This window comes from Mucor mucedo, assembly GCF_025094135.1.
Source record: "Mucor mucedo strain NRRL 3635 chromosome Unknown EV154scaffold_310, whole genome shotgun sequence".
In the NCBI taxonomy this organism is placed as follows: Eukaryota; Fungi; Mucoromycota; class Mucoromycetes; order Mucorales; family Mucoraceae; genus Mucor; species Mucor mucedo.
The window spans coordinates 4,357-14,939 of NW_026252594.1; the positions used below are offsets into that span (position 1 = coordinate 4,357).

The window sequence follows — 10,583 nt, forward strand, 5'->3', positions numbered from 1 at the left end:
TAGGGGATGATCGTGGTCTTATTGAATAATCATAGTCATAGTGTCCAATATCGGTCGTAATGATTAATCATAGTCATGGTTAATAACCATAGTCATGGTTATTAATCCTAGTCATGGTTATTAATCATAGTCATGGTGTTCAATCATAGTCATGGTGATAACTGATCTTCATAGTGTTGTATTTGTCGTAATTGTCTAATTGTCGTAGTTATTCCTTTGTTGGCATAGAAATCTAATTGACATATTCATCCTGTTGTCATAGGTATTAAGTTGTCATAGTTTTCTGGTTGACATGGTTATGTATTCATCATAATTATCTCGTAGGCATAGTTATATGGTACTCATAGTCATCTGTATTTCCATGGTGATATGGTTACTCATAGTTATCAATTTGTGATATGTATCTATTTGTTATAGTTATCTATTTGTTATAGTTATCTATTTGTTATAGTTATCTATTTGTTATAGTTATTTCGTAGGAATAAGTATCTGGTAGTCATAGATCTTTCGTAGTTATAGTTTTCTGGTAGTCATAGTTTTTTTTGTTGTTGTTGTCATAGATATCGAGTTGTCATAGATCGCTTGTTGTCCTAGCTTACTTGTTGTCATAGATATGCTGTTTTCTTAGTTATATTGTTGTTATAGATATCTTGTTTTCCTACTGACCTGGTTGCTTTGTTACATGTTGTCATAGAAACCTTGGAATCCTTGTAATTTTGTTATCTTAGATATCTGGTTGTCTTAGTCGCATTCCTTTCGTCAATACTTGTTATCTTTAATGTCATGTTGTATTAACTATCTTGTTGCTCCACGGACTTGGTTGTCTTGCATACTTGGTTGTCTTGCATACTTGGTTGTCTTGCATACTTGGTTGTCTTAGTCACCTTGTTGTCTTAGATATGTCGGTGTCCTGATCATATTGTTGCCGTAGTCATATAGTTGTCTTTTTACTTGCTCACTTGGATACCCTATTGTCTTAGTTATCTTGTAACTTATATTTATTTTCCGCTCAACTTTGTCTTTGCGTTACCTAACTGGCTGTCTATATTTTCTCGTTGTCTTATAATTCTGGTTGTCGTGGATATTATGTTGTCTGAGCAATTTTGTTTCCTTAGTTACATTGTCGTTTTGGATGTTTTGTTACCTTGCAACATTGACTTCTTGAATATGTTGTTGTCATGTATGTCTTCCTGTCATAAATATGTAGTCGTCATAAATATGTAGTTGTCGTAGATATGTTGTTGTCTTATATACCATAGTGTCTAAGTCACTTAGTTGTCTTCATCACTTTGTCGTCTTACATATCTGGTTGCCTTAAGAACATTGTTGTCTTGGATAATTCGTTGCCTTACATATATGGTCGTTCTAGATATGATGTTGCCTTAGTTGCCTAGTACTGTAGTTTTAGTTACCTAGTAGTTTTAGATACGTTGTTCTCTTAGTGACGTCGTTGTCTTGGATATCATTTTTTCTTGGATGTATGGGTGTTTTGCATATATGGTTGTCTAGCTTAGTTGGTTACCTTTTTTATGTCGGTTTCTTAACTACCCTGTTGTCTTAGCTACGCGTTGGTTATTTATATTTGGTTGTCGTAGATATCTGGTTGTTTTCGTTACGTTTTTGTCTTAGTTACAATGTTGTCAAATTTACAGTGTCGCCTTAGTTATATTGTTGCCTTAGTTATTCGTTGTCCGGTATTTCTGGTTGTCGTGGATACTTTGCACTCTTGTATACTTTGCTTTCTTAGATATCTGATTGTCTTCAATGTCTGGTTAACATAGATACTTGGCTGCATTCGATACTTTGCCCTCTTATATTTCTTATTCTCGTGAATATCTCATTGTCATAGGCATCTACTTGTTTGACTTGTATTGTTGTCTTAGATATGTTGTTCCCATAGATACTTTTTTTCCTTAGGTATTCTATTGTCAGAGATATTTTATCCCCTTACATATCATGTTGTCTTAAACTTCATGTTATCCCAGATATCTCGTTCTGTTAGCTATCTTGTTATCATAGTTACATTGTTGTCCGAGTTATCTTGTTGTCTTCTTTACATTATTGCTGTAGTTACATGGTTGTCTTAGTTATATTGTTATCATAGTTACATTGTGGTCTTGGTTATATCGTTGTCTTAGTTATCTTGCAGTCTTGCTTTTCTTGCAGTATTGGTTTCTGTGTCGTTTAGGCAATTATGTTTTCTGGAATAATATCGTGACTTGTCAGCTTTATCGTCTTGGATACGTCTTTGTTTTCTTTCTTGAATCTCATGGATTATGTTAAACTGAATATTCTACAAGGTACTCCTTTTGTCGTATCCTTGTCAATTGTTATGCTAAATATCTTGTTTGCGTTATTTCATATTGTTCATAACTATGTATAACACGCAGTATCATAGTTCTTATTTGTTGCGACGTGTTTATTGTTTTTGAATTGATAATATTGTGACACATTATTCTTTTTTACCGACTTAGCTTATAAAAAGACTAGTCTTGCGTTTAATTTATATATTATAGACTATTCTGAGCATGTCTATACAGTTCCCAGAACTATATAAGTTCATTAAGACTTTCCATAAATGTTTCTTCATAAAGTTATATGTAAAACATGATTTACCTTTCCCGTTTCTATTGACTTGTTCTCAATCTTCGCCCGTGCCGTCTCAAACATAATGGGGACTAATAGAATGATGTGGATAAGCGATTAGCCAATGTCCCATCATTTAAAGCCGGTCAAAAAATATTTTTTGTTTTTACTTTTTTTCTTGTGTTTTATAAAGTGTTTCGGCCCATACTGTATCAATGGGGTTTTTTGTCATATTCCGCGTATTGGACATACTCTCTATCTTCATCAAAAGCCATTCGGACTATCCACCAATTTCGGTAGTGGTCATAACAAAGTTTAGCTCATTCGCGTCTTTTTAATCATTCCATATACCATATACACTTTGTGAATATGTATGGAATATTTTCTAAATTTTGCACGAAAATATGCTGGTAATTACAAAACGTTTTTCGGAATGTATCATTTAAGGTATACGTTTTATAAATACACTATTTCGTACTCAGTAAGCGTTCCATAAAGATTTCAGCACTACTTATTATAATTGCAAGCTCGTTGTACCTGGTGAAATAATTTTCTGGCGTACACTATAATTATGACGAGCAACATTTGTAGTAAAGGTTTTAGGAAGAAACGTATCGTGCAACAATTTCATTTTGTGACTCTTTCTTGGGTATTTCGTTTATTGCAGTTTAATCTTTACCATATTTTGTAGGAACTTGCTCTAGTATATATTAGAAATGTTAGAAATATCTTTATTTCCATGTTGGTATTTACTGTTTTGTATTTGACGCATGAATCTACGAGTTTACGATTTTTGCATGATTATCTTAATCATTTTTTGTGTTATACTTTATATAATTGTTGAAGTAGCTACGGTAGATTATTTCAAATGTAGTGATACTATCCCGAGGTCTTCATCATTTTTTTTTAGACTCCTAAGAAATATTTTTATAACTCTACCATAAATTTTCTTTTTCTGTATAGTTTCTTTCGGATAGATACCACATTGTCGTATTTCGTTCTGATAATTGTAGGAGAGATCCATAAGGTGGTACAAAAACCGTTTCAAATTTTGTAATCATTTAAAGTGTCCTATAAAATATACGTTGCTAATATTGCCATTTTTTACTTATTCTACGTCGTAATTTTTTCAATATGGTTTTAATTCATCATCTATTGATCCGTATGCAGTGTATATTATTTCTACTGCTCGTTTAAACTATTCCATTCAATCTTTACTTCTTGTCTCTGTGCGAAAACTCATGTCTTATCTACTTTGGGGCGTTCTTAATTAATCTTCTATTTCTTACTCAACGTTGGATTTATCTTTCTTATTTCTGGTAGAGACACTCGTTAGACACAGTCACAATAGTTCAAAAACCTACCCCAGTTATTGAAACTGTCGGAAAATAGTTTTCTTATTTATTTATTCACTGCTGTAGATGGGTAATCATTATCAAAGCTATATTATCAAACATTGTGATATGATTTTCGTATTGGGTTAAACGGTGCGCTGTATTTTTCAAAATGCCCCTAGCTGTATTCATGCTTTTAGATCTTTACAAATGTCCTTTCACACTCGTCCATCATTTTATTAAAAAATGTTAAGTAATAGTTTCACGAATCATTAATCACCTTTTTTTCAGGGTAATTTGATTTCGCAGCTCCCTTTATAGCTTGAGACAATGTAATTCTTAGTGACCCCGCAAAAAATCTTTACATATTACATACTTATTACCAGTAGTACATCTATGTACTGTCTGATTTTTTGGTCACTCTTTCTTTAGTTGTTTTTACCATTAATGATAACAATTCTAGGAATAATTAAACTATTGATATGTAGTTAAAACAATTCTTTGCCATTCGACAAATATTTTTTCATTTTTGTCTTACGTGTCCTTTTTTCCAATTTCTCTCCGCTTGAAACGAAATCGTGTTAGCGTCTTTTTAAAATTTAGGATTAATTTGGAGATGTTACTTAGTCTGTATATGTGCTTGCGGTCATTCAGTATGGTTTTTGAAAGTATTAATTCGTATTATAGTCATTTTTGAGATATTTTATAAAGTAATTTTTTCTCTACTTTATTTATTGATATTTTACTTAGCTCGTGTGTGATTTACATTTTTTTTTGTATGATTCGAAACCTATTCCAATTTTCAAACCGTTGGTTATGTTACTGTATGCTTTGAGTTTTGCCTCTCGAAGAAATGAATGAGTTACACGTACAAGTATTGCAATAATATTGCTGGCGCATTTCCTAGACTGTTAAATAATGCGCCAAAACAGAAGAGACGATGCACGACGCGTTTCACTTGCTGCTTCTTCACAGGTATTGAAATAAGAGTATACGAGTAGTATTGGCGGGATAAGGAGTATTAATATATAAAAATAATTGGAATTAGGAATTGTAAAAAACGGCCACAAAGTTACGAATTTTTCGAGGGGGTGCGGGGGTTTCCCCCGCAAGAGGGGTGGGGGGTTTGGGGGGAGGGGGAACCCCTCCACCCAAGAATACGGCCCATATTATTTAGCATTAAATTGTTACCTTCTGAAAAACAATATTCCTTTTTTTTTTACAGCGCTGTGTTTTTAAAGCATGATTTTTTTATGGCGTAATATTTCTGAGCCGAGATACAAAATTAGAGGATGGGAAAACCACTCCTCCCAAGAATACGATCCATAATATTAAACGTTAGACTAAAAAAAAACCGACCTCCGGCCGGTTTTTTAGGCGTTCTTCAGACTGCCGATCGGGACCTGCGGCCCTCTCGTGGGACTGAGGTTTTTGTTTATTTGCCGTTCGGGACTTACAGCCCCTCACTCACTAATCAGTTAAAATCATGTAAATGCTTATAGTATGGATGCTGTGTTTGCCCGTTCGGGACTTACAGCCCCTCACAGACTAATCAATTTAAATCGTGTAAATGCTATAGTATGGATACCATAATGGCCGTTCGGGACATACAGCCCATCACTCTGTGGCAGACAGGGTATAGAACCTTTGTAATAAGCAAGCAAGTCACAGAGTATCAGTGATATTGGGGTGTGTAGAGGGATTTGCGATCATGATCCTCTCACATCCCTAATATACATGATTGTCGTACGTGGTGTCACTGGCGATATAGCAAAAGTTTTATTTTTCTATTATTAAATAAATTATCTCTTTATTCTTAATCATACTCTCGAGTACCCTATACATTTAAATCACTTTGTATTGGGTGCGTAAATCTGAAGTTAGTTATATATAATTCGATAGTCAGTCACAAGGTAGATAAAACCCCCTTTCAACAACTCGCTTATATAATCAATTTTTTTCAAAAAAAGTTTGACTTCTGAAAAGTGATGATATTTTTAAGCACTGTTTTTGTTGGACATAGTATTTTTTTTAACCCTTTTTCCTTAGGCTTTCTAACTCCGTAAATACTCCGTGAAGAACGCCAAAAAAAAGATCGTATATAAAAACTGATTGTTTGGAGAAAGTCATAATATAAAAAGTGACTTTTACGGAAAAAATCATTGCAAATAAAATTGTTACTATGGAGTTTTCGGGGAGGAGGTTACCCTCCGTCCCAGTATAACAACCAATAGTATTAAGCATTATATTATCGAGTTTAGAGAAACAGTCTATGAACACTTTTTCACAAACAATATGTCATTATTCGAGAACAACTGGAAAATTGATTGTTTTAGGTCGATGAAGGGGTCGCCTTTGAAATTTATATTTTGGATTATCAAGTCTTTCATTATGAAACAAAAACACTGCGCATAGAATAGCTAATCAGATAAATAAACAATTAATACTTTTTGCGTAGATCAACTTTCCTGACTGGGTCTAGGGATAGCGTCTTTTTCCAGATATTTATACATATATTGAGAAAAATCAAAGTTTTCTCCAGTATCAAACTAATAATAGGCAGTGTAGCTTAAGTTATAATGGTGCATGGGCTTCATAGTTAATTAATATATGTTAAGTTTGTTATTTCAAAAACTGGCCTGCGGCAGCACGAGGCTTTTTCAAAGCGCAGCGTACCGAACCATAGTGCAGGTCAAAAATTTACCGCAGCGCAGCGAAGGTCAAATTTTTACCGAAACGGAGGTTTGGTTTGAAAAAGCCTCGTTTCTTTAAATAAAATAGAGTTTAGTAAAGAAGGTCTTTATAATTGCGAGTCGAGTGAGCACCACAGCTAGTTTAAACAGAAGCTGAACTGTTAGAAAATAAATGGATTTAAGTATAGCTTATATGCTTATAAATAAAAGATACAATGATAAAAGTGTAATCAAGGGATCAATCAGAATGATAATAGAGCTGAATAATATATAAAACTAATAAGTCAAAGTGTTGAAATATGAGTAAAATAATAGATGAGGATTTTTATTTAGGAGAGGTCTTATGGATGCCTATTTATAGTGATGGACATATAATCCAGTCACTGAAATTAAAGAAATTGGGGAAATTTATAGAAGAGATTGAGGTAATTGCGCCTACTAAGAGGTCACAGATCTGAGGATAAGAAAAAGATGAAAAGAAGTAGTTTTGACAGGTGCAAACCCGAAAAGGTGTATTGCACTTTAGTAGGTGTTTAAAAAGAAAGAAAAATTGGAAATGCGCTCGATTTGTCGCATAACAGTATAATACAAAAGGTTGCTGGTGTTGTATACACGAGTCATAAAGTCATTTTGCTTGTCTATGTAGACAGGCACATCTAATAAAAAGTGATCCCTCCTGGTCATCTTTTTTTTATAAAACGTTAAAGAGCCGTGCAACAGTAGAATGTGGCAATAGTTCTTTTTGTTTTGCTGGAGTAAGAGAGCGATAAACCTAACCACAAATGAAGCCATAGTACAGTCGGTTTACATCGGTTTTGTTTATTTTTGAGTGATTGAAAAAAGATTCTTCCTCAAGCTATGAACTCAATAATGTATGGATAAGACAGCACAGAGAAAGAAGGTAGTGTTTTCTTTTCATGATATTGAAGACTACAAGCAGTGTTATTCATTTATAGTGGTAAAAAAGATGCTTGTAGAGTAGATGGATGAAAGAAAGAAAAGGAAATAAGAGTCCTTTTTCTTGGGTGTTATAATTATAAAATGGCATGGGTGTTCTTTCACAACTTTATTTTCTTGCTAGGGCGATATGGCTGTAGAGAGTGTTGGTGAAAAACGTGTTCAAACGTGCCTTTTTTAAACGTTTCTCTTTTTAGCTTTACGTTTTCTTCACATCAGATTTTACACCGTGGCGCATCAGAACTTATAATAAAGGACGCAGACCTAAAAAACCCTGTCCCATCACTAGATTCCTCCTTTACACATAAAGCTGTTTTCTTATACCATATCTGGCAGTACAAAGGGTGTAGATATTTATTTTAAAGGATACGTGAAGATTTGAATAATGTGGCAGATGAAAGAAAAGAATAAAGAAAAAGAAAGAACCGTGGGGATAGATGAGGTGTGCGGAGATTTTCTGCTGGCCATTGATTTTGCTTGCGCCCGTGCGCATACACCACTTTCAATTTACATTCTTTGCTACTTGTTTCGTTTGTTCCTTCTTTACATACCGACATGTCTCTCATACACCTTTTATCAGTCATAGAGCTAACATCAACGTTCTAAATTTTATGGCCCTTTAGATATAAATTAAACTATCAATATAAAAATAAATGAAAAATAATACATAGACTTGTCATTTAGTTTCCACTTTATACACCTGTCCTTTGTTCCTTACAAAGACTTCTTTCTTTACTTAGCTTCAACTTTTTTTTTAACATAGAAAAGACGTAACATGCTCTTGTTCCTGTTTTCCTTCATTTAAAATGCATTTTATGCTTCGTGTTTAAAGTCAATACGCCTTCATCCTATTTATCATGACATACACGATAGTAGCATACGTTCATCTTTACAAATTGCACCAAGACCTGTATTAAAAAGATCAGCTTCTCGGTCAATATTTGATACATCCTTTTACTGCTAGCGTTGTTCCCTTTAGTATACCCCATTGAATCTTTCTTTCATTGTTCAATATTATTCTTTACTTGTTCATCATCCTTCTGTGTAAACAAAATGAATCTATCATTACTGTTTAAAGTGAAACCCCCTTCATAAAGAATCTACTTTATTTGGCCATCAATCAATGCACTTACCATGAACAGGCCACCATGATACATTCTCTCTTTTTTTTCTTGTTTAGCTTGACTCATTTTTGAAGAAGCTCGGGGTTCGTGTTCCTTGTCTATCACTTGACTCTGTCTTTGCTGACTTCAATTTATCTACCCAAACTGATGACTCTATACATGGAAGAAGAATGTCGTACTGATTCCTTCTTATAGGTCTTGGCACTCTAATAGAACGATTAACCGCGTTAGTCTCGCACACTACATTACTACCTTTTGCTTGTGGGTTACCTTGTAAAGAGCCGTGACTCTTGTTATTGATAAGAAAGGAAGAAAATTTAAAATAAAATACTGGTCTTTCGTATAAATATTTCATTTTGTCATAATTAGGATCAATGAAACACTACGACCTTGAATGAAAGGCAAGTAGCAAAAATGAGCTTTTTTATTATTTTGAATATCATTGCAATAAATGTAGTCGCTGTCTTTATAATATATGTAGTGTAATTCTCCAGTTTTGTCCAAGAAAGTGGAGCGAAGCTGAAGATCTTGTAGTTCCTTGGTTAAGGCCTTATCCTGCTTGATAACACTAATGAACTTCTTGAATTTTTCCCTGCTCCATCGTTCAAAAGCTGCAACGGAGTAAGGAATTACAATAGCACGAGTCCCGTACTTAAACTCCTTGAACAAGACATGGAGTCTTTTACCAGCAGCTTTTAATAGTCTGGTCTGGTACTTACTATGTTGACCGTCTATTGAAAGAAGGTTAAATTTTTAAAGTATGCAATAGGCCATGTATGTTTTACCTTTAATTGTTTGCATGTGTTTCTTGTGTAATCCTTTGCCTTGTAATTGTGACTGTTCCAAGAAACAGAAAAAGTGATAGCATCCAACGTATTGGATACACTTTCGCAACACATAGTATGTCTGACCGGCATTAAAATAAAAGAAGATGTCTTTTAAAAACTTGTCTATATCTTCGTGCTGGGTAGTTTAGGTCAGAGTAGGCAGTTTTAATACTCTAATCGCCTTAAGTCGAAGTTCCTAATTTAAGATAGACATGTTTTGTCTAATCTCCACTGTGGGCGTTAAAATTGCATCAGCCTCCTTTGCAGAGGTGGTAGGAACCTGTACTGGTGTGACCACATTGGTTTCATCGGATTTTTGAGTGTCATTTTAAAACGAGGCCTCGTCATCGACGTACGGGTTGGTGGCGTACGATTTCGTTTTCTTACCGGAAGAGCTACCGTCTTGGTTTTCTCCGGCCATTCTTTTCATTGGCACTGCCATCGGTCTACTCCCAATTGGCAAGGCCGTAGATTGTTCTGATTATGTACATCTTAATATATATACATTTTTAAAATAAAAAAAGAGCTCACCTTCTTCGGTTGGTAATTGAATGTTTCACATTCTCAAACCTTGACTAATAAGATGGCATGGTTTTCTGGATCTAACAAAAATAATTGGTTATCTGTTACAAGATGATTGGTTTACCTTGTACTTACATTCGCTATTGATACTAACATTCACGTTATTTAATTCAGTTATTTATGCTTTTTTGGTGTTTGATGTCGAACAATAAAAATGGTGAGAGATAAAGAAATTTGACGTCCATCACCACCTTTCAATATGCATTTTGGATTCAATCGCGTACCTGTCGGAAAACGACTTTTTGTATGTAGGTGCAAAATTCGAATTATTCTATTTTTCTTTTTCGCGTTCTTCTTTTAATAGCAGCCGAGAGCTATACTAAATACTGTCGCTACTTTACTATCGGAAATAGCTGTTTTATGTCTATTCCACGATCATTATATACGCACAAAATGGTAAGAAAAAAACCGATACGCATTCATTGCTTTACGTTTCAAAAGACGGGTAAGATGTCTAAAGTAAAAGCATTTCGTTGTCAT

The 10,583-nt window shown here is 34.2% G+C and overlaps 1 protein-coding gene across 1 annotated transcript; it reads right to left on the minus strand.

The window, feature by feature from the left end:
* Positions 1-9,045: 9,045 nt before the first annotated feature.
* Positions 9,046-10,583, minus strand: EV154DRAFT_488913 (uncharacterized protein; the record flags this gene model as incomplete). The annotated part of the gene is made up of 4 exons (XM_051599205.1): positions 9,046-9,425; positions 9,480-9,629; positions 9,909-9,998; positions 10,535-10,583. 4 exons carry the CDS (start codon positions 10,581-10,583, stop codon positions 9,046-9,048), a joined length of 669 nt encoding a protein of 222 aa, XP_051450029.1.